We start from the raw sequence: 22,688 nt of genomic DNA on the forward strand, positions 1-22,688 counted from the left end.
GGAACTGGGGACGTCTGGTGGTACAGATCTGTACCTAATTCATCAGGGGAAGCTCAGGAGTTGTTAGTGGGCGGCCGTTGCCCAATTTTTTAAAAACGCTGTGCATTTACCTTTCACAGGGTGTGAAAGAAGGGCTTTGCACCTTTATACAATATGTATGTGTACTTGGGCCCAGGATCTTTTGCCTCACCATCCCCACTACTGACTCCCTATTGCTACTCAGCTTAAAAAAAGGGATTCATTTTAAAAAAATCTGGTAACCATAATGTAGCTGGCCACTGCGTTCTCTCTGTCTCTGTCTCCATCTCTTTCTGCTTTCCTCTACACACAGGGGAGAGGAGGAGGACCCAGAACAAAGGTGTGCCTGCCCTTATATAGACATTTTAAATTGCCCACCCTGGAGCCCAAGACCACCCCCAGAAACATCATACATACATCACAGAAGGGAGGTAGCCCAAGGCTATCCCCCAGATACATCATACTTACATCACAGAAAAGGCGGTCTACAACAGAAACCTGAGTGCATTGTTTACCTCCTGTCTGGCAAGTTACCTGATTGCCTTATCTGGGTTTTGGTCTTTTGTTGTTATAACTACTTAATTCCTGAATCTAGGTCACAAGTCACAGGCTCACACCCTCTTCATAACTTGAATGTGCCCTGAAGACAGGATTTGTGAGGAAAGAGACAATGGAGAAGTTTCCCACTTTGACCTTGCAGAGAAATATTTGAGGACAATTTGTTCAGGACCTAATCTGTGGGGTTTCAGACATGTGGTTTATATATGCAGTTATGATCATTTAATTTTTTTATATATGACCTTAAATTCTTATAACAGCAGCAATGGCATCTTGAAGAATACACCCCGCCCCCCAAAGAGAACAGTCGGGGAGGCAACCTTATATACTTTTGATTTCCATGGCATTTCTAATTCTGTCTGAGTGAGCTGCGAGGCACACTGTTAAATACAAATGATGTTTTAACTTTTCAGATCAGGCCATGCTTTTGCAACGATCGGAGAAATCATCTATATGTTTGGAGGTTGTTCCGACGAAGATGAATATTGCACTGATCTGTTTGCACTGGACACAGGTGTCTTTCATTATTACAGATCATTCCCCTCACTGTATGAATAACTGGGGTGTTTTGGGGGGGCAGTTGGGGGGTTTACAAATAGATGAAAGGCAATGCAACAACACTGTACTACTTTTGTTTGTACCTCAGTACAAACTTCTGAGAAAATTAGAGCCAGATTTCAGATGGATCTTTACTCATGAAAATCAGCTTTGAACACACTATAAACCAGGAAAAAAACACAATTTATGGAGATATAAGTAAAAACATTCATTCTGTAAGAAGTTTGCCTGCTCCCAGTTTCCACTTTTCTGCAGAGGCACTTGGATAACTGATAAGCATTGGGGCATTTGACACTTAATTGTCAAAATTGTATTATACAATTAATACAATTAAACTGTATTAAAAATGTAATGAATCCAGGCCAAATTAATTACACTTCTGTAAAAAGTTAGTTACGGCTAGCCTGTCCTATTGATTATAATGGGAACTAAGTATTATTAACTTGGTTTCGATCCCTTAAGAACTCAAGAGTTCTTAAAGAGTTCCCTTATGTATAACTGTACACCATTTCCTGTTGGCTCACTGGCCATCTCCCCAAAAAAGAAAAAAGCCATGTTGGGTCCTCGGCTTCCACAGAGCTCAGTTCTTCATGATGTCAAATGCTGAGAAATTCTTCATTGCAGTTTTATACCACCCTGACCCTCACCGACTGATGTTGTCAGGACACTGGTTTTTACAATGCCTTGCTTTCAAAGATGGTACCATGTTGCCGGGAAAGATTCCAAAAACTAGTACTTTCTCAGTTTGCCTAAAAATAGCTCTGAAATCTTCTCCCTTAATAATGTCAGCCGTTACTAGGCTGACGGTTGCTTCACAAGCCTGCAGTCTCTGATTAATTACTCCAAAAGTTGTGGGCGTAAAATTAGATAATGCAACTTAAGAGTGCAATGAGACTGAGGGTACATTCTATCATATGTGGTGGACCTGTAAAAGGGTAAAAGAGTATTGGGAAATAATTCATAATGAATTGAAAAAGATGTTTAAAAGTACTTTCCCCAAAAAGCCAGAGTCCTTATTGAAGGGGGTAATTCAGATGGAAATTCCCAGGTGTCAAAAAAGGTTATTTATGTATGCCACTACTGTGGCTCGTGTTTTATTAGTCCAAAAAATGGAAAATATAGAACAAGAACATACGTTTAAAGAAGACTGGAAAATGTTTATTGAATATATGGGGGGAAATTGTGTATCGTATTTTTCGCTCTATAAGATGCACCAGACCATAAGACACACCTAGTTTTTGGAGGAGGAAAACAAGAAAAAAAATATTCTGAATCTCAGAAGCCAGAACAGCAAGAGGGATCACTGCGCAGCGAAAGCAGTGATCCCTCTTGCTGTTCTGGCTTCTGGGATAGCTGTGCAGCCTGCATTCGCTCCATAAGACACACACACATTTCCCCTTACTTTTTAGGAGGGGAAAAGTGAGTCTTATAGAGCAAAAAATACGGTATATTTGAAAACGAGGGCAGCTTAATATAGATTCAACAGTGTAAATAAGTTTTGATGGATGTAATAATAGAATACTGAATGGTTTAGTTTATATAAAATATGCAGGGATTTATGTTATGCAAAATGAACCATGGAAAGAGTAGAAGGGAAGTCATTGATATTTTAAGGTTGTTTAAATGAATATTCTAAAATGTAAAACAGAAAATTTAATAAAAATTATACAAAAAAATGGTGCTGTTAGGAATGCTTAGAATTCCCTAAATTATTTAGTTATTTGGCTTCTCAATAAGTTCCAGTCTGGGACGATGGGAGGTTAGCTCTGTTTTTATAAGAATAAATGGGTGGAAATATCGAAGGCCATGAACTGCATTCCCTGATGCAAAAAAACAACAACCCCAGGATGCAATGCAGGTTCTATTTGCTCGTTTTCTTCTCTCCTCTTCCTAAGTATTGTTAACGTGGCAGAAGTGTGATGTCAAGGGAGAAAAGCCAATCGGAAGGACGCAGCACACATTTACAGCTCACCATGATAAGGTAAAAGCCTGTCAGTTTCAATCTTCTGTTTCAAATGATGCTGCATGTTGAGGTCCAAAGCCACCCCTTAAATAAATCACAATTCACACAAAATTTTTAAGATTTAAGGTTTTTGGCATAATTTGGGCCACAACTTTATTAAAATGCCCAGGGACAGAACTGACTTCCAGATTCCAGCGAAAACCAGTAAGGGGTTTGCCATGTTTTAGTCCGTATCCCCGGCAAGGGGCTAGGGCCGTGCATGCCCCTGGGAGCATGTGGGGAGGGGTGACGGTATGGTGCCCAGCCCCATTCACTCCCCTCTGAATAATAATTTTCTTATTTATACCACGCCCATCTGGCTGGGTTTCCCCAGCCACACTGGGTGGCTTACAGCACATAAAAAATTGTAAAATGTACATAGTTGTCATACACAGGTGACTGCAATTATTTATCTGTATATATATATATATATATATATATATATATATATACACACAGTGATACCTCAGGTTACAAACCCCTCGGGTTACAAACACTTTGGGTTACAGACTCCACTAACCCGGAAGTAGTACCTCAGGTTAAGAACTTTACCTCAGGATGAGAACTGCTCTTTGGTGCTCAATCAGAACTAACAGGAATTTGGGTTTACCCTAGATTGCCATTTGTTCTGATATACCATGAAAGAGGGACGCAGGTGGCGCTGTGGGTTAAAGCCTCAGCGCCTAGGACTTGCCGATCGAAAGGTCGGCGGTTCGAATCCCTGCGGCGGGGTGCGCTCCCGCTGCTCGGTCCCAGCGCCTGCCAACCTAGCAGTTCAAAAGCACCTCCGGGTGCAAGTAGATAAATAGGGACCACTTACCAGCGGGAAGGTAAACGGCGTTTCCGTGTGCGGCTCTGGCTCGCCAGATGCAGCTTTGTCACGCTGGCCACGTGACCCGGAAGTGTCTCCGGACAGCGCTGGCCCCTGGCCTCTTGAGTGAGATGGGCGCACAACCCCAGAGTCTGTCAAGACTGGCCCGTACGGGCAGGGGTACCTTTACCTTTACCTTTACCTACCATGAAAGAGCAGGTTTTCCCTTGGAAAGGAATGGGGCAAGGGGGAAAACTCCTTGGACCCATGCTTAGAAAGCGTGGGTCAAGCAGGAAACTGCCAGGACTGTGCTTTCTAGGCACAGCACATGCGGAAGTGTGGATGAGCCCTGTATTTATATTTACAGTGGTACCGCTGGTACGAACTTAATTTGTTCCAGAGGTCTGTTCTCAACCTGAAACAGTTCTTAACCTGAGGTACCACTTTAGCTAATGGGGCCTCGTGCTGCCGCCGCAGCACAATTTCTGTTGTTGTTGTTTTCTTCCATCCCCATCCTTCCTCATTGCGCTTCGAATTTCAGCGGTGCTAAGTTATGCGGAATATCGCCATGTCTATGCAGAAAAGCCTCCCTATTGGTTTGCCAGGCCACACCTCTCATTGGGAGTCCTCTGAAATGCAAGGCGAGGCGAGTTGGCCGCAGTCCAATCAATCCCAGAGTGTTTTAGCAGATTGTTAATTAGCAGAAGCCGGCCATTTCCAAGGCAACCAGCAGTATTGCTCCGTATGTGTCCTCAGATGTTTCATTGAGGTGTGTAGGGTGAGACAAAGGATTACAGCAGACGTCCAGACATCAACAATGAGAAGGGATCAAGGGATCCCCTGAGTCTACTTTGTAGGATGGAAGTTGTTCATAGCCATCTGCGTTTTCTAATGGTAACTCAGATTAGCAGATAGCTGCTTCTCTGCCCCCAGCAAAAGTGGGCAAATATATGTGTTTGGGAATTATAGGGACAGAACTACCTAAATTGTATAGAAATTTATTTATGTATGCTACTACAGCAGCGAGAATGCTACTTGCCCAAAAGTGGAAAGAATCAGAAGTCCCAGCAAAGGAGGAATAGATCCAAAAATTATGGAATATGCAGAAATGGCGAAATTTGCCAGAAGACTAAGAAATCAAGATAACAAACTTTTCATAAAAGAATGGAAATGGTTTATGGAATATTTACAGATAAATTGCAAACCAATAAAAGCATTGGCAGAATTATCGTAATAACCTGCAGTTTCATAAAAGTATATATTTAAAGTAGATAATTAAATGAGCAAATTAAATGAATTTGGATATGCAGAAGATATTTTATAAAAAATATATATTAAGAAACTGCAGAAAGAGGGGGAAGGAAGTCAAACTTCGAAATGTTAAATTGATTGTGAAACTAATGAAATGTATAAACTTAAAAAGTATAAATAAAAACTTTTTTAAAAAGTGGATAAATAACATTACCAATAAAGTTCAGCATAGGTATTAATGTCAAGCCTCTGCAAGACATTTGGCAGGAACAGTTTACTGTTACAAAAAAATGGACTTTCTGACTATTCATCGAAAGAAGGCCTTTAATGAGACATGGAAAAAACCCCAACACCAGTAACTATATTTTTGTGTGGATGTTGCCGTAGAGAAGGACAATGCAAAGATAAAGCTGAGTTATTTATTACTTTTGCTACAGTTTCTTTTGTTCTTCCTTTCAGGACATTTATTTGTTTGGAGGAACTTCCAAGTCTGAAGATGGGAGTCAAATACCAAGGAATGATATTATGAAATTAAGTTTAGGTGAGATGGGGGAGCAGTGGAAGAATGGGTGGATTAGATAACGTTGTCCACCGATGCCTGTTTGAAAGTTACTGATTTTTGAGGTGCATTTTTCCTATGCTATTTGAATACTGTCTTTATCTCTACACTTCAAAACACATCGAGTTCTTTCCATTTCAGCCGATCCATTTGTCTGTTGGTTATCCCTTATAATGTTTTTTTCTTTGAATCTGCGCTTCTTTGTCCCCACTTCGGGGGGGGGGGGGGAATGTAGCAACCAAAAATAGTTCCTCCAGCAAAATTTGCTGTGCATTTATAACTTCAGGGTAGTTTCTGATTATTGTTCTTAATTTATCATGTCGCAGGGAACAAGGGGGAACATACCGTATTTTTCGCTCTATAGGATGCACCAGACGATAGGACGCACCTAGTTCGGGGTGGAGGAAACAAAACAAAACAAAAAATTCTGTTTTTTTTAATAATAATATTTATTAAAGATTTTCAAATATAACAGAAAAAGAAAAAACATCCAAATTTAAAATCTTATTTTCATTGGCATCTTTCCATGACTTCCCCTCCCCTCCCCCTCTTGTATTCCAATTCTTTCAAATAAATTCAGCAAATTCTTACCCCAAGTTTTAAACTTATTATCATTGACCCAATTTAAAAATATTTTCCCATCGCCTAAAATCGACCTGTTCCCTTCCACGAGTTCCCCTCTTTAATATGCAATACAGATTAGAATAAAGAAAATAAAAAAAAGAATAAGATATAATTTAACACCCTTTGGATTCCAAATTTCCCTCCCCCCTTTCCCGGTTGCGTTCCCAATGTCCATCAATATCTACTGTCGTCCTGGAGCTCCCACATCTAAACCATAGTCCTTCACCAGACCGCTTTGCCATCTTTTTAATAGTCTTTGCCGTCTTTTGGTCATCTTTAGTTTCGAATGTCCAATCTTGGAAGGAGTCTGTCTCAGAAAGGTCCATTTTTTCCATCCAGATTCTTTGTGTTTAAGAGTAAGAACTCCAATTTTATTTCTTTAGACCTTTCAAATCTGGATGTCCCAAATGTTCCCACTTCCACCTTTGTCCAGTTCTTGTTATTCTTGTTGTTCTTGTTGATCTCTCTCCTCCTTTTTTTCCCCTGCTCTCCTGCACAAATGTTCTAATTCCAAAAGCTTCTAATTCCTCTGCAGAGGCTTTGTTATTCAGGAACAAAACATTACGTCAAGTCCCTTCCATTCTTCAATAGATAAATCTATTGTCTCCTTTAGTGTGTAGACCTCTGTAGACAAAATAATGTTCCATTTCTGCAGTTTCCCAGGAGATAAAAAGTCCTATTCAAATTCCATACCAGCAATACTTGTAGTGTCCCACAGCTCCTCTAGAGGGATTATAGTAACTCAGTTTCCTTCCAAATCACACCCAACAGTCAAAGTAACTTGTTATTCCTTGTTTTAAACAATTTATATCCAATTTGTAACAAATGTAACCGGCAAAGTCCTCGTAACAAAGTTCTCTTTTTGTTCTTCCGCTTTGACAGCTCCTTTGACAGCTGTCAAAACCTCTATTTCTCCTCTCCCGGCGCTCTCACGGATGGCTCCCGGGGTTCCGGGGGGGGGCTTGCGTTTTAATTCACGTTCCACTTTTCTCCTCCAGCCCAGTCTTATAATTTTCCTTCGCGAAATTAATAACTTTAACAAAATAAGGTTGCGCTCGATCTTAGTTGTCAAATCCTTTGCTTTAACTCCTCTACAACAGGGGGGAGGCTGACTTCCTTTTTGCATCTCCCCCGCTCGCTCCGAATTTTTTTAAAATTTCCCCCCCTTTTTAATCCAAGTTCCAATTACTCACGGGTTATTCTTTTAAGTCCAAATTTTCAATGGAAGAAGTCAGCGCTCTCCGTCGAATGGCATGCGGCTTCGCTCGGCAGGGGAAGCGGAGGACTCAAAGCACCCCCCCTGTCACCCGCTCCGCAGCCTTTAAAAAGGCTCCTTCGCGGGTCAGGAGGGCGCAAAAGGTGCCAGCCGAGTCACCATGCCCATGGGTTTCAGCGCCCATGGTTTTTGAGGGTCCCCGCGTTGCCAACGCGGTAGGACCCAGCCCCTGCCGAGCAGGCTCCCTCCGGAGCTCGGAGGGAGTCCGCCATTCGGCGATGGCGCCAACCCGGAAGTCCCCAAAACAAAAAAATTCTGAATCCCAGAAGCCAGAACAGCATGAAGTATCTGACTTCTGGGATAGCCTCTTGCTGTTCTGGCTTCTGGGATAGCTGCTGGTGGGATAGCTGGTCTAGCTTTGCACGAAGCCTCCACAGGGCACGGGGAGCCTTCATCCCCATAACCTGTGGAGGCTTCGTGGGGCTGTCCAAAAGCCAGAAAGCACGCCCTCTGTGCTTTGGAGGCTTCACGTTTCTTTCGCTGAAGCCAAGGAGCCTGCATTCTCTCCATAGGAGACGCAAACATTTCCCCTTAATTTTTGGAGGGGAAAAAGTGCGTCCTATAGAGTGAAAAATTCGGTATTTGTTGTGACAGAAGCCTTTCTGGACAGAAAGTGCTTAGCAAGTGCTTACATGTTACTGCGGAAAATTGTGTGTGCGAGAATGAGTGAGTGAGTGAGTAAGACCTGGTTCATATAATCAGAGCCAGTCTTAGTATTATGCAGAATGAGGCAGCCACCTGTGACAGCTATGTCTAGAAGTTATTTAATCCACTATTGTTGCATTATTATTTTTACTGCCAGAGAGCGTTTATGGGAGTTACTGCCTTTGGCACCAGAATAACTTGGGAAAACAAAGATCGACACAAGAACAAGAGAGAAAACAGTCGTTTCTCTCAAAAAGTGCCAAATTCATTTATTGGTACCAGATGCGTTTCGGAAACAATTCTTCCCTTCTTCAGGGGCTGATCTAAGAACTATGATGCATATGCTTTACAGGTTGTGTCATTAACCTGCCACTTCAAAAATGACTGGAGAACAAAGAATGCAAATTCTCAAACATATCTTTTTGAAGATAATTGTTTCATCCACGTTTGAACTCTGAACATCCGTTTCACACATCGGAATGAAAAGATTTTTTGCCGTCAAAACCACATACTCCAGCAAAAAGGCTCCGAGGAGTCTAAACCACAAGAACCTCTCTAGTTTAAAAGGAAAAAAAGACTTCTTCACTTAGGAACTCCTTGTGTCAACACTAGAACATATTCCCAAACCTTCATTATGTTGTAAACAAAATCTGCCCTTTTCCCCTTATGGGGTATCCAAGAGCCCGTATAGAGTCCTTATGTGGGTTCCCTATTGGTAGGAGAAAATAACAGAGGCCAACCAGAGAATACTGAGAAGCAAAGCAGCCAGTAAGACTGATCTTTATTGATCTGTTGCAACAAGGTGCTCCCCTCACATGCAGGAAAGGAGGAGGACCCCAAACTCAGGTGTGCCTGCCCTCATATAGACATTTTAAATTCCCTGCCCTGGAACTCAAGACTACCCCTCCATACATCACACATACATCACAGAAGGGGTGTAACCCAAAACCACCCCCCACAAACATCATACCTACATCACAGAAAAGGTGGTCTACAACAGAAATTTGAATGTTGTTGTTTTTCCTGTCTGCCAGGTTATCTGATAATGCCTTATCTGATTGCCTTTCCTGGTAGTCTTTTCTTGGTAGTCTGTCACCCTTTGAAATGGTGATTACTAAATTCCTGTAACAAGGAAGGTTTTTTCACCTCCTTCCTCCTTGCAGAGAAACATTTGGTCAGCTTGAGAGTCAAAATGGTTTCAGGACTGTTTTCCTGTGCTGCTTCAGACATGTGGTTTATATATATATTTATGTATGTGTTTTTGGTACATTTATGAACATTTAATATATATCTAAGACCTTAAAATTCTTATTACACTTGTATTTGTATTTGCATGAACAAGACACAAGGGTAAACAGAAGGGGAGCAAATTACTGGCTGGCCAGCCTGGACAGCTCAGTTGTTTGCCAAGGTTGCAGGTTTGATTCCAGTATGGGGCAGCTGCATAGTACTGGATAGCAGGGGGTTGGTCTAAATCAGGCACACCCAACTCTCTAGATACAGATAGGTAGCCGTGTTGGTCTGCCATAGTCAAAAAAAAAAAAATTCCTTCCAGTAGCACCTTAAAGACCAACTAAGTCAGTTTTTGGTATGAGCTTTCATGTGCATGCACACTTCTTCAGATACAGTGTGCATGCACACTAAAGCTCATACCAAGAACTGACTTAGTTGGTCTTTAAGGTGCTACTGGAAGGAATTTTTTTTTTTGTTCCAACTCTCTAGAGACTGCAATCTATTCCCAGTAAGGTACCCCTGACCATTAGGTCCAGTCGTGGCCGACTCTGGGGTTGCAGCGCTCATCTTGCTTAATTGGCCGAGGTAGCCGGCATACAGCTTCCGGGTCATGTGACCAGCATGACTAAGCTGCTTCTGGTGAACCAGAAACACAGTTTACCTATATATTTACTTGCACTTTGACATGCTTTCGAACTGCTAGGTTGGCAGGAGCAGGGACCGAACAACGGGAGCTCACCCCGTAACGGGGATTTGAACTGCCAACCTTCTGATCGGCAAGTTCTAGGCTCTATGGTTTAACCCACAGTGCCACCCGCATCCCTTACAGTATAATAAAACTGGCAGTGATCTACCCATTGTCATTGCCCATACTTGTCGAGCTTTTTTTAGGAATGATTGAGCTGCTCGCCCAACAGTCTGCTGACCTCCCCCCACTCTGTCGCAGATACAGGGAATAAAACCCTTCACAACAGCGCCAGCGGCAGCAATGGGACGTAGTGCTGCTGGGGGCGGGGCATGTCATAATCGCTCAAGAACAACTGGGCGATCACTGCTTTAACTACCGCAATCAGCCAGGAGCTCCATGGCGATCTACCTCTCGATCGTGGTCGACCAGTTGGACATTGTTGGACTAGATGATCCTCAGGGTCTCTTCCAACTCTACAGTTCTGTGATTCTAGGTCTCACATACTCCTTCCTGGTGGATGGACTTGGCTAGATGGCTTCCAAAGCTGGTGGAAACCATGCTTCCTACTTTGAGCACCTTGGAGGAAAGATAGAAATGAAATAAAGTGGGTTCTCCTTCATGGAGAGCATGTGTTGCAGTGGGGGAAACCATGACATTCCCAGTTGCTGGGCGGGTTAGTATGGATGACCACGAATTTGATTGGGCACCTCCAATTGTTGCTGGGGAGAATTTAATGTTGCAAAATGGTTTGATTGATGGAGGTGCTATTTATTCCCTGTGTGCAGCGTTGAGCTGCCTCTTTTCACTGCGCACATCGGATCACCTGCCCACCTTCCCTATATTTAGGGTTTGTTGGTGCTGACCTTGCTATACCTGTCATGAGGCCATCTGCTTTGGGGTAGGGGCCTGGTAAGAATTTTTACCATTTGGCTGATTGGCCGGTGCCATTTGGTTTTTTGCCTAAAAGGTAAAGGGACCCCTGACCATTAGGTTCAGTCGTGACCGACTCTGGGATTGCGGCGCTCATCTCGCTTTATTGGCTGAGGGAGCCGGCGTACAGCTTCCAGGTCATGTGGCCAGCATGACTAAGCCGCTTCTGGTGAACTAGAGCAGCACATGGAAACGTCGTTTACCTTCCCACTGGAGCAGTACCTATTTATCAACTTGCACTTTGACGTGCTTTCAAACTGCTAGGTTGGCAGGAGCAGGGACCGAGCAACCTTCTGATCGGCAAGTCCTAGGCTCTGTGGTTTAACCCACAGCGCCACCCAGTTTTTTGCCTACTGCGTAGCAAATTGTCACAACTTGTAAGGTTACGGTTAGGCATTGGTTAATTTTGATTGGTGGAGGAGATGTGGTTGGCTGTGGCTGCCCCTCCAATGCTGCTGCAGCAACGGTATTCTGGTAAAGGAATCCAGGGGCTCGCCATGCTCTTGTCCGAACCCCTGTCAAGGAGCTAGGGCCACGCAAGAGCCCCTGGGAGCATTTGGGGAGATGTGAGAGCCTGGCGCCCAGCTCTATTCTCTCCCCAAAAATGTTTACCCTTACTGACTTCCGCAGGCTTGCAGTTGTCAGTTCTGTTCCTACTTCTATGTGGGAACAGATCGTCACGAACCAATGCCTAAGTAACCACTCACATACTGTAATTCAATAAAGCTGTGGCCAAAATTATGCCAAAAACCAAAACAAAAATGTTGTGTGAACTGTGTCTTTATTCGGGGGTTTCCTGGGGGGCCTCGACACGCAACTAGCTAAATAAATGTGAAAGACAATATAAAGTCTTGGAAGGGAATGCTGGTCTGGGTTTCTCTCCTAAGAATCCATCACAATTAGGAGGTCCCACCTCCCAATAAAGGTTTTTTTTAAAAAAAACAAAAACAGAATACCTTGTGATCCAGCCGTAAAGTCATAAGTGATTAAGCAGTCTCTATTTCTCATATCTGGGCACTGTACATACCATATATTTAAAGCACACGACATTCACCAGATAAACTTGGGAACTGTAATTTGTTAAGGGCGCTGGGAGTTACAGCTCTGTGAAGGATAAGCTACAGTTTCCAGCATTCTTGGGGTGACTTCATGTGCTTTCAGTGTGTATCATGTCTCTCCGGGCAAGCCAAGTTTTAGACATTTTCAACAAAATAAAAGATTGCTCAGGATTTTAACTGGTTTTATATCTATTGTTGGTGAGGCTTTTTGTTTGTTTGTTTGTTTGTTTGTTTGTTTGTTTGTTTACTGTTGCTATGATAATTGCTTTTGTTTCTGATGTTTTTGATCTGTTTTATATTTGTTTTATGGTTCTCTTTTGTAGGCTATCTTGAAAATCTAGATTAATTAAAAAAAAATTAAGTGTACTGTGTGTACTGTTCTAAATGATCAATGACTTAGATCAAGGGGTCAAAATAATGTACTATGTGCTCCTTGTTCACAGCACTCCTAAAGCATTTTGAGAGAACTGACAAATGCAAGATAGTTTATATAGGTGCCAGGTTTATTGCAGTACAGTTGGCTTTCCCCTTCTATTCCTGAATCTTGCCTATTTAGATTGAAGTTGTGACTGGCTTTAGTAATTTTAAATTCAGTAACTGCACTCTGTAAAAAAAAAAAAGAGGCAATAATCTCTCTCCAATGAGCTTTCTTTCTTTTTTTCCCACTACCCAAGCACAAATGGAGGATTAACTCATTTTTGTTACAGATCCCTTGTAGCTTTTCTTACAACAATTATACATAGCTCAGGCATTCAGAGGTTTCTCAGTACTATATTTATAGCACTGAGAGCACCTTCGGCATAATCCACGGGAAAGAATCATTGTTTAGATTATTGTCAGCGAGTTTGCTTTCATTATTATTATTTTCTTTTGTGCCATTCAGCGCGGATGAAATGGAAGATGCCGCTCTACGTAGGAATCCCCCCCGCTTGCAGACGGAACCATGTGGCGTTTATTCTTCATAGCCATGTAAGTGAAAATCATTTTGAAGCCAGGAGCCTGCTATTCTTCGAATTTTACTGCATTTCAGCCTCTCTCAGTGGACGGATTCATAGAGCTTTTCCATGTTTCAAAAGAATGCAGAATACAAGAGAGCACCTAAATAATATGCTGAGCTTTGAAATGGAAACAGGTAACGGGGACTACTAGATCACTCTCAGAAAGTGAGACTGGGTGTATCATATGGGTCTAGTGATTAAGGCTGCAACCCAAATCCCACCTACCTGGGAGTAAGCCCCATCGAATTCAATACTCCTGTAATCTTTTCTCTTTTCAGAGAATCAGCTGTGGGGGATGGGAGCGATCAAAATCAGGACCATTGGGGGGGGGGGATGAGGGAAGTTGACTTGTGCCCAGGGCCAGATTTAGGTTTGATGAGGCCCTAAGCTACTGAAGGCAATGGGGCCCTTTATATGTCCTGCTGTCCTTTGTCAACAACAAATTGTCACTGTTTTTCGTGTTGAATATATGTTATATGGTAATTTATGGACCTAATAGGTAGCTAAGGCCATTTGCACATGCAGAATATAGGCACCCTATATATAGAAATGAGCAAACCAGTGATATTTTAGGGTTTGGGCCAGCAAGTGGGGCCCATTACTTACATCATAGGAGAGTACAAAACACTGTTGCTATATGTAGGTTTTATTTTATATGTTTTTTACCTTATATTTTGGAAATGTACATCCAGGTGTTTTATTCTTTAATTTTTTGGGGGGCCCCCAAGAGAGTGGGGCCCTAAGCTATAGCTTGTTTAGCTTATACGTAAATCTGGCACTGCATGTGCCCTGGGTGGCAGGTTAAAAAAGGACCCCTGACAGTTAAGTCCAGTCGCGAATGACTCTGGGGTTGCGGCACTCACCTTGCTTTACAGGCTATGGGAGCTGGTGTTTGTTCACAGACAGTTTTTCCAGGTCATGTGGCCAGCTTGACTGAGCCACTTCTGGCATAACCAGAGCAGTGCATGGAAACACCATTTACCTTCCCACCAGAGTAGTACCTATTTATCTACTTGCATTTTTGGCGTGCTTTTGAACGGCTAGGTTGGCAGGAGCAAGGACTGAGCAACGGGAGCTCACCCCGTCGCGGGGATTCAAACCGCCTACCTTCTGATCGGCAAGCCCAAGAAACTCAGTGGTTTAGACCACAGCGCCACCCGCGTCCCTCTGGGTGGCAGGTTAGGAGGGTGAAAATGGGTGTAACGTGGAAGAGAGAATAGAAAAGAAATTAATGGGACAGAGTTCCTAATTCGCCCTAACCTTCCCCTGTATTGCAGTCCTGATCTGACTTCCACCCCCATTTTGTTTAAAACAAAATGATACTAGGAATTCCAATAATGTCACCCAATTATTGGATGTTAGCTATATTTTTATATGTGTTCTGATCATTTTGGAGTATTTAGCTAGGTGCTTTCACTGTTCGCCGTTTCCTGTCATCCTATCTGCTTTGGGAGAGTCAAAGGCAAGGTCTGTTGGTTACTGGGATGGCAGAGGGATTTCCTGATATTGAGAACTGAATATTGGGAGCGTGAGGGATGCCTGGATCCTGGCCTGAGCACTGCAGTTAAAGCCAGATCCATTAAAAAGGCACCAGTGACTGAGAGAGAAAGATATACAGTGGAACAGAGGAGAGGGCAAAGGTGGAAGTCCCAGCTCTATTGACCACAGAGCTCTCAGAAGGTTCAAGGGCCAAATATTGATGCCCAACGTTGGGTACGGTAGCAGTAAGAAGACAAAGCACATGTTGTATTCAGCATTCAGAAAGTTCCTTTGACACAACGTCAAAGAGCTGGAGGTGCAGCTGCTGTGCAACAAGTCCTGTTGTGCAGAGATTGCTCACAATGTTTCATCCAAGAATCGGAAGATAATTGTGGAAAGAGCAGCTCAGCTCTCTGTCAAAGTCACCCAACCAAATGCCAGGCTGCGCAGTGAGGAAAATGAATAAATAGTTGCTCTTGTACAACAAGTGTTAAGGAGAGAGAAAAAACCAGCACCAGTGATTCAGATAGAAGAACAGGACACAATCTGCACAAGATCCCTGGTTTTAGGAATCTGGTTCCCATGCTATAATGCACTCTGTGCAAAAATAAATAAATTCCAGTGTTCTGCTTTTGAGCCAACTGGATTGGAAGACTGGCCTTGGCCAATGGGAGATCATTGGAAAAAAAGAACCTTGGAGAGGTGTGAATCGGGGAAGGAGACAGTTGACAGTTGAAGGGCAGTGAGAGGAAGGCAGGAAAGGGTAAGGCAATACTGAGGGAGATGATATAAGGCCTCATCAATCTTAGGGGAGCTGACTGGTCTGGTGGTCCTCAGCAATGAGACAGTTGATGGGGCCTGCTGATGGGGCCCTCCCACAACTACAGGTTTACCTCATGGCAGCAGCTGTGTGTGGGAAGCCGTGCTAAACTTCTGAAAAGACCGATATAGTGATCCTTCAATGAACAACATAAATTTGCACCCCTGCCTGTAGACCCTCCTGGGCCACTCCTTGAGATCACTGATGCTGGCCTTGAGGAACCTCAGAATCTGGCAACCCAGAGACACACAAGCAAACAGGGTGTTCTGTGTTTGGCCAGGCTGCAACTGGAAGATAGCTTCAGTAAGAACATAAGAAGAGCCTGCAGGATGAGGCCCCTGGTTCATCTCGTCCGGCATTCTGTTCTCACAGTGGCCAACCAGGTGCCCGTGGGAAACCAGGGAGCAGAACTTGAGCACAAGATAACTTTCTCTTCCCATAGTTTCAAGCAATGGATATTCAGAAGTACTTCTGCCTCCAACCATGGAGGTGGACCATGGCCATCAAGCCTAGTCGCCATTTATAGTCCTCTCTTCCTGTTCAAACTTTCAGAGTGATTAGGCCTAGTATAAATCCTAGCCTGGCAGTCTTTTTAGAAGTGGAAGAATTACTTCAAGTGAGTGTGTGTGGGACTGTATTCTTAACTGGCATTGCAAAAGGCCATTGATAGATGTACGTTCCATGAATCTGCCAAATCAGTTCTTAAGGCATCTAAGTGGATAAAACAGAATAAGGTATTTGTAGAAATACAAACAGGGTTGTTGATGGAACAGGTCAACATTCCCAGAGGTACAGAAGTGGCTGTGAAAGATATGGGGATCTTGCTCGACAAGGAAGTTATCTTCAGGAGAAGCTATTAAAATTGCTTCTCTCTCGTGAAATCCTCCAATCTGCTTGCATTTCTCGCTTTAGATTAGTTTTCAGGAGATTTACCTGGTAGTTTCTATCTTTGCTGCCCACTGTTATGATGTCCCAGGAAATGGGGAAGAGTTTTTGAACTGCTGGGGTGAACTGCTGCCCATTTCCACATTAAGCCATTGTTTTCTCATTCCAAGAGCCCCGACTTTCCTTCTGCCAAGTGTCGAGCGCAAGTTTGCAACTTAGAAAAGGCATTTCCTGTTTGAAAGGATAATCGGACTGCTGTGACATGGATTTGTGCATAATACGTTGTTTGGGCTTGAGGGGCCAAGAACCCAACAGATACTCAGCCCTTTTAAAATGTGGCTCTTTGGAAGAAATTCTTCCAATGTTTCTTCTTCTTTTCTCTTCTTCTTTTTTCTTTTCTTCTTCTTTTCCTCTTTTGTTCCTTTTTTCATATATATGTGCTTATTTGAAATATGTATGTATGTATTTGCAATATTTTGCTTATATTTTGTAACAATTATGTTAGATAAATTTAAAATAAAATGTGGCACTTTGGGGGGGGAGGTGTTATTGGGTTATTGTTTTTATTTTTATTTTATATATTGTGGTTTTCAAGTTGATCTTTTCTGTGAACCGCCCTAAGACCTCCGGGCATAGGGGGGTATAAATAATAATAATAATAATTATTATTATTATTATTATTATTATTATTATTATTATTTTACACCAGCCTTCTCTAACCTGATTCCTTCCCCTGGGTATTTTAGACTAAAAGTGCAGAAGCCCCAACCAAGATGGCTAATGGGCAAGGATGATGGTCATTGCTTGTAACCCCAAATTTATGAAGGGTATTAACTTGAGGAAAACTGTCTTATCCTATCATATTTCTGAAAGGTTCAAGAGTTGCTGCTGCTGTTTTTGTTCTTCAGAAAGCAATAAGCAGGCACAGCACTTCCCCATTAGACAATGTCGGGATTTGGGGGAGGGGAGAGAAAATAACTTACAGGGCCCAAGCAAGGATAGCAAAATTTATAAGCTCCACGTGTTTTCAAGTGCTTGTTAGTCATACCTAACGGGCCCGGTTTGGGGGAAAGACTGTTACGGTAGTTTGCAATATGTCAAGCCTCTTCTGCTCTTGGATGAAGCACACTATGCAAGTATAGGGCAAATGACAGCAAAATTTGAACACTGTCCGCTCTAATTTCAAAGTGCAGATTTCAGAGTGGGAGTTTGCTTACAGTTTATTATCTGAGACCAGTGGAGATCCCTGGTCTTTGTGGGATAAACCCTCCACGATGGCAATTTCCAAAGAGACAATTGTGAAATTAAGAAATTGTGTTTGTGTTTGTTTGTGTGTGTGCTCCAGACCAAAAGCTTCCATAAATGTGATTTGTGTTACCATTGTTTGAATTCATATTCAGCTAATACGTTACTGCGCATTCTTACTTTTCTGTATTCACAGCTCTATATCCTTGGCGGCACAAATGAAAAAGAATTAAATGATCTCATGGGAATGAAACTGATAAATCCTTCTGACAGACAGCCTAGTAAGTTTCGTTAAGTTTTTGATGACGCACCATTAAATTTGAACCCGTTCCCATCACTCCGTTCCGCACCACTCTCACCATTGTGAAGAGGCAACTAGAAAGTTCTAGGTTTCCAAAATCATTTCTTCTTCACAGAACCAACTAATCATTGAACACACTTCTCTAACGTTAGTTTTGCGTGCTGGATATTCACGTAAAGTGTTGCTGTCCAGCTTTTTATTTAAAAAATTGTATCAGACTCAAAGTGCATAACTTCCTCGCTCACCTGATTTCATTGCTGAATATGCTCTATTAGTTTGTCTCATGAATCAGTATCACAGAATGAGTTAAGCCTCATAAAACTGATTTCACCAAAGGTAAATTTCTATACGCTATAAATCTTAGCTAACCATATTTGGTGGAATAATGTGATTTGATTGCAGCTGCTGTGGAAGGCTGTAGCTCAGTGGTAAAGCACTGCTTTGCATGCAGGAGGAACTAGATTCAGTCCCTGACATCTCCTGGTTGCGTTAGGAGAGGCTGCTGTGCGAAGCCATGGAAACCCGCCACATTCCTCCATTGCAGGGCGTTGGACTCGATGACCTTTGAGGTCCCTTCCAGCTCAACAATTGTATGAATCGATGATCTATAGCCAGAGTAGACTGTAGCCATATTAGACTTTACCGATTGGTGGGCTCTGCATTGCTCCCGGACAGGAGGAAGGAAGTCAAATGACACCAAGGGTTGGTTCAGAGAAAGAGTTATTTATTTCTGCTCTTCGGAACAGCAGAAAGGCACCTGTGTGGTGTGTCCACAGCAAGTCCAAAGAAATGAGAAATTTCATGTAGTATATATATCCTCCAGGCACCCTCTCCCCCTTCCCCAGGAATCCAACCACGTCAGCCTATACACGCAGGTTGACATCACATATGTTCCTGCTCTGGTATTCTTAACCATAAAAGGGTATTCCTTCCTGTACTTCTGACCATGAAAGGCTATTCTTGTTCCTACTCTTATCTTGGAGCAAGAGGTCACCAACTCCAAGAACACACTCTGGCACTGTTCCAAGACTAGGTCTGTGTGTCAGAGTGTGTCCAGGACGTAAGATAAGACCTAGACGTGTCATCCCTGTTCTACTGGAACAGTCAAGGCCATCCTTCCCATCATGAACGGATAAAGGAGAGGGCTCTGAGCACTTGTTTATTCAGCCGGGTTTTTGTTTATACATTGACTCAGAGCTCAAGTTAATGGATTTTAGCTAAGGGAAAATAGGGATTTTGGTGCCTGTTTCAAACTGCCTGCACAGTCAGTTTGGGGTTTGGGAAACCCATTCCTTAAGACAGTGCAGAGCTAAATGGACTGACTCCGTAAAAGGCAGCTTCTCAAGTTCTTGTGTAATTAGGGTTACATTACAATCTGGATTGCCTTTTAGATATGGAATCCACCTTCCTCCAAATTTGTGCCAAAAAAGACTGAACTATGGCAATAACTGAGCAAATGTTTGAGGGAGACCTTCTGGGGCACCCTCTTCTACTCTTCTACAGTGGTACCTCAGGTTACATACGCTTCAGGTTACAGACTCCGCTAACCCAGAAATAGTACCTCGGGTTAAGAACTTTGCTTCAGGATGAGAACCGAAATCTCGTGGCAGCAGCGGGAGGCCCCATTAGCTAAAGTGGTACCTCAGGTTAAGATCAGTTTCAGGTTAAGAACGGGCCTCCGGAACGAATTAAGTTCTTGACCCGAGGTACCACTGTACTATGGTTTTGCTGGGCTGATTATTATTTCCTTTTGGTGCCATTTAAATGCTATTGCCTGCTTTCATGGTTTTGTGTCAATTTGCTCCCTTCTTGAAGTGGTTTTAATTGCTGTGATTAAACGTTATTTAATGGTTGTTTGTGTTTTCTAGCTGTGGTTTGAGTGCTTCATTGTGTATTGTTGTTATTAAGTTTATTACCCACTAGGGCAGGTTAGAGCAATATGAAATATAATGTTAAAACCATGTAAATCAATTACTGTTCTTGTCAAACTGTCTCTTTTCATTGTAACATTATCGGGCAATAGCCAACTAAGTCATACTCAGAGTAGATCCACTGAAATCAATAGACTTTAGTTCCTTTGCCCATTTTAATGTTATTTTAGGTTCTAATTTGTGAGAGACTACAATCATGTTTCTCTGTTAGAAGAATGGGCTTGGGTATCATTGTTTTAATTTATTCATTAGCCACATTGAGCTCATTAAAGAAAGACAATATATAAATGCTTTAAATCAATTGATAATCCAGAAATATAAAAGGGTTTTAAACACAGGAGAAGAAAGAGAACAAATTATAGTTTATTGGACAACTTGCCATTTCTCCTTGACTGATAAATGATCACAGAATTATCACAGAAAGGGGATTGATAAGATTATTGCTGACCTATAATGATTGAAAAGCACTTTGAACATTAAAACTGCTGTAGAAATGATTGATATTTGAAATCCATTTCAGAGGTTCTTCCAAGTAGTTAACTACATTTTATGGATCAAAGGCTTGAGAGGTCCACATAAGCTACCAATTTTATTTTGCTTTGAGCATTGGAACATTATTTAAAAACAAGAAACAAATCCTCCTAGATCTCTCTCTGTAAATTAAAACAGTGAACACCATAATGTTAGCATTGCGGATATAATGGAATTACTATACATTGACTTGACCCTTGCCATTGTGCAGAAGCAATGATAATTTGTGGCTTTATTGAAAGCCATTGAACACTCATATGTTCCTGAAGAATTAATGTCACTATTCCACCCTATAAAACAGAGTAAGAAATTAGTGCCTGGATTACTGCATATCTGCACAGAGCTACTAAAGTAGACTTTATACTAAATGTGCTGTTTCAGCCAAAGCTGTAGGGGCATATGTAGTTCTCTGTGCAGAGATGCGGGTGGCGCTGTGGTCTAAACCACTGAGCCTCTTGGGCTTGCTGATCAGAAGGTCAGCGGTTCAAATCCCTGCAACGGCGTGAGCTCTTATCACTCTGTCCCAGTTCCTGCCACCCTAGCAATTCAAAAGCACGCCAGTGCAGGTAGATAAATAGGACCGCAGTGGCAGGAAAGTAAATGTCGTTTCTGTGCTCTCTGGTTTCTATCACACTGTTCCAGTTTGCCTCCTCCAAGTGGAAGAAACCTGGGCAGTGCTGAATGCCACATCCATTTCCAGCTGTGTCCTGTTGGAAACAGAAAAGGGCTTTCCCCTTGGCCTGCCTTTATATCCACTCAGTTGCCAAGTGCTTTTGTGACATCACAAGAAACTCACAGCCAATTGCAACAGCTGGGGAGGCATCATTTTTATTGCTTTGAACCTCACAATGGTGGGTGGACCTGTCAGTGATTGTGTGCTTGTTTATTTGGGACACGGGTGGCGCTGTGGTCTAAACCACTGAGCCTCTTGGGCTTGCCCATCAGAAGGTCAGCAGTTCGAATCCGCACGACGGGGTGAGCTCCCGTTGCTCTGTCCCAGCTCCTGCCACCCTAGCAGTTCGAAAGCACACCAGTACAAGTAGATAAATAGGTACCACTGTGGCAGGAAGGTAAACGGCGTTTCTGTGCTCTCTGGTTTCCGTCACAGTGTCCCATTGTGCCAGAAGCAGATTAGTCCTGCTGGCCGCATGACCCGGAAAGCTGTCTGCGGACAAACGCCGGCTCCCTCGCCCTGAAAGTGAGATGAGTGCAGCAACCCCATAGTCGCCTTTGACTGGACTTAACTGCCCAGGAGGCCTTTACCTTTTACCTTTGCACTTCCCATTCCGCCACTTTGGGTAAAATGCGAAGTGCCGCATGGCAACCACCATCTAGGCTGCTCACCCCACCCCACCCCACACCACCCCACCCCACCCCACCCCTCTGCAAAATCTCACATGATTTCAGCATGATCTTGCCCCAAATCAGCACGAATGCTGCCAGTAGGGCAAGCAAGGAGCTGACTGGGGCACCACCTGAGGCAGAGTGGACCTGCCTCACTCTGCCTAATACCTGGGCTGGCTCCATCTCTGTTACGTTTAGCAGAACATCACAACATTCTGCATTTCTCCTCCCACACTCCGCATCTTTGGCAGCCACGTGGGATGGAGAGTTAAATGTGAAATTTCCGATATCATGAAACGTATTACGTTCTGTTCAGTTGTTACAAAGAGGGGGGTAGAATTTAAAACACACAGCTGTTGTTTTTGACAGCTGGATGTTCGGCAACGTATCTGTTATTAGTGCTTAGACGCCACTCTCTCAGACTAAATTTTGTCAGCAAACAAATAGATAAAAAACGACTATACTTTTAGACTTATTTATGTATTGCATTATGTACAGCCTTTCTCCTGAGGCACCCAAGGTGGCTATAATATTGTTAAAAATAAATATTGAAAGATATAAAGTGTTACGCTGCTGATGTGAACATACCCTCAGTCTTGGAGGAAGAAAGCCATAGCATTTTTGCTAGGCTCATTTATCACCTGCAGAAGCTACCAAGCAAGCCCTGTATATGCATAATTGTAATTGCGTTGCCTTGGACAAAACAGACCTCACGGTTTTTTCTTAACGATCAAATGGTAAGCTGTTGATTTCTTTTTAACTGAAACCTAGTGCCGAGCCAATGGATGTTTCTGTCTCTTTTCAGTTATGAAGGAGATTCTTTCAGAACTGGGAATCCAGGGAGTAAGCAGCAGGTATAGTGTCTGTCATTCTTCTTTTCCTCTTATACATTCTCAGAGGGAAAGGGGCTGGAAACACCAATTATTCTTGTAATAATGGTAGT

General features: G+C 42.8%; 1 protein-coding gene across 3 annotated transcripts in view; it reads left to right on the forward strand.

Moving 5' to 3' along the window:
* The window catches only part of LOC310826763 (kelch domain-containing protein 3-like), an 83,057-nt gene that overhangs the window by 30,087 nt on the left and 30,282 nt on the right, over positions 1–22,688 (forward strand). For all 3 annotated transcript variants that reach the window (XM_083702069.1, XM_083702071.1, XM_083702070.1), the window contains exons 9-14: positions 990–1,090; positions 3,030–3,115; positions 5,658–5,739; positions 13,095–13,180; positions 17,835–17,919; positions 22,551–22,599. In XM_083702069.1, coding sequence (XP_083558195.1) covers positions 990–1,090; positions 3,030–3,115; positions 5,658–5,739; positions 13,095–13,180; positions 17,835–17,919; positions 22,551–22,599 — 489 coding nt within the window. The remainder of the gene's footprint in view (positions 1–989; positions 1,091–3,029; positions 3,116–5,657; positions 5,740–13,094; positions 13,181–17,834; positions 17,920–22,550; positions 22,600–22,688) is intronic.

Source organism: Podarcis gaigeae, assembly GCF_964106915.1.
Source record: "Podarcis gaigeae genome assembly, chromosome: 11".
Taxonomy (NCBI): Eukaryota; Metazoa; Chordata; class Lepidosauria; order Squamata; family Lacertidae; genus Podarcis; species Podarcis gaigeae.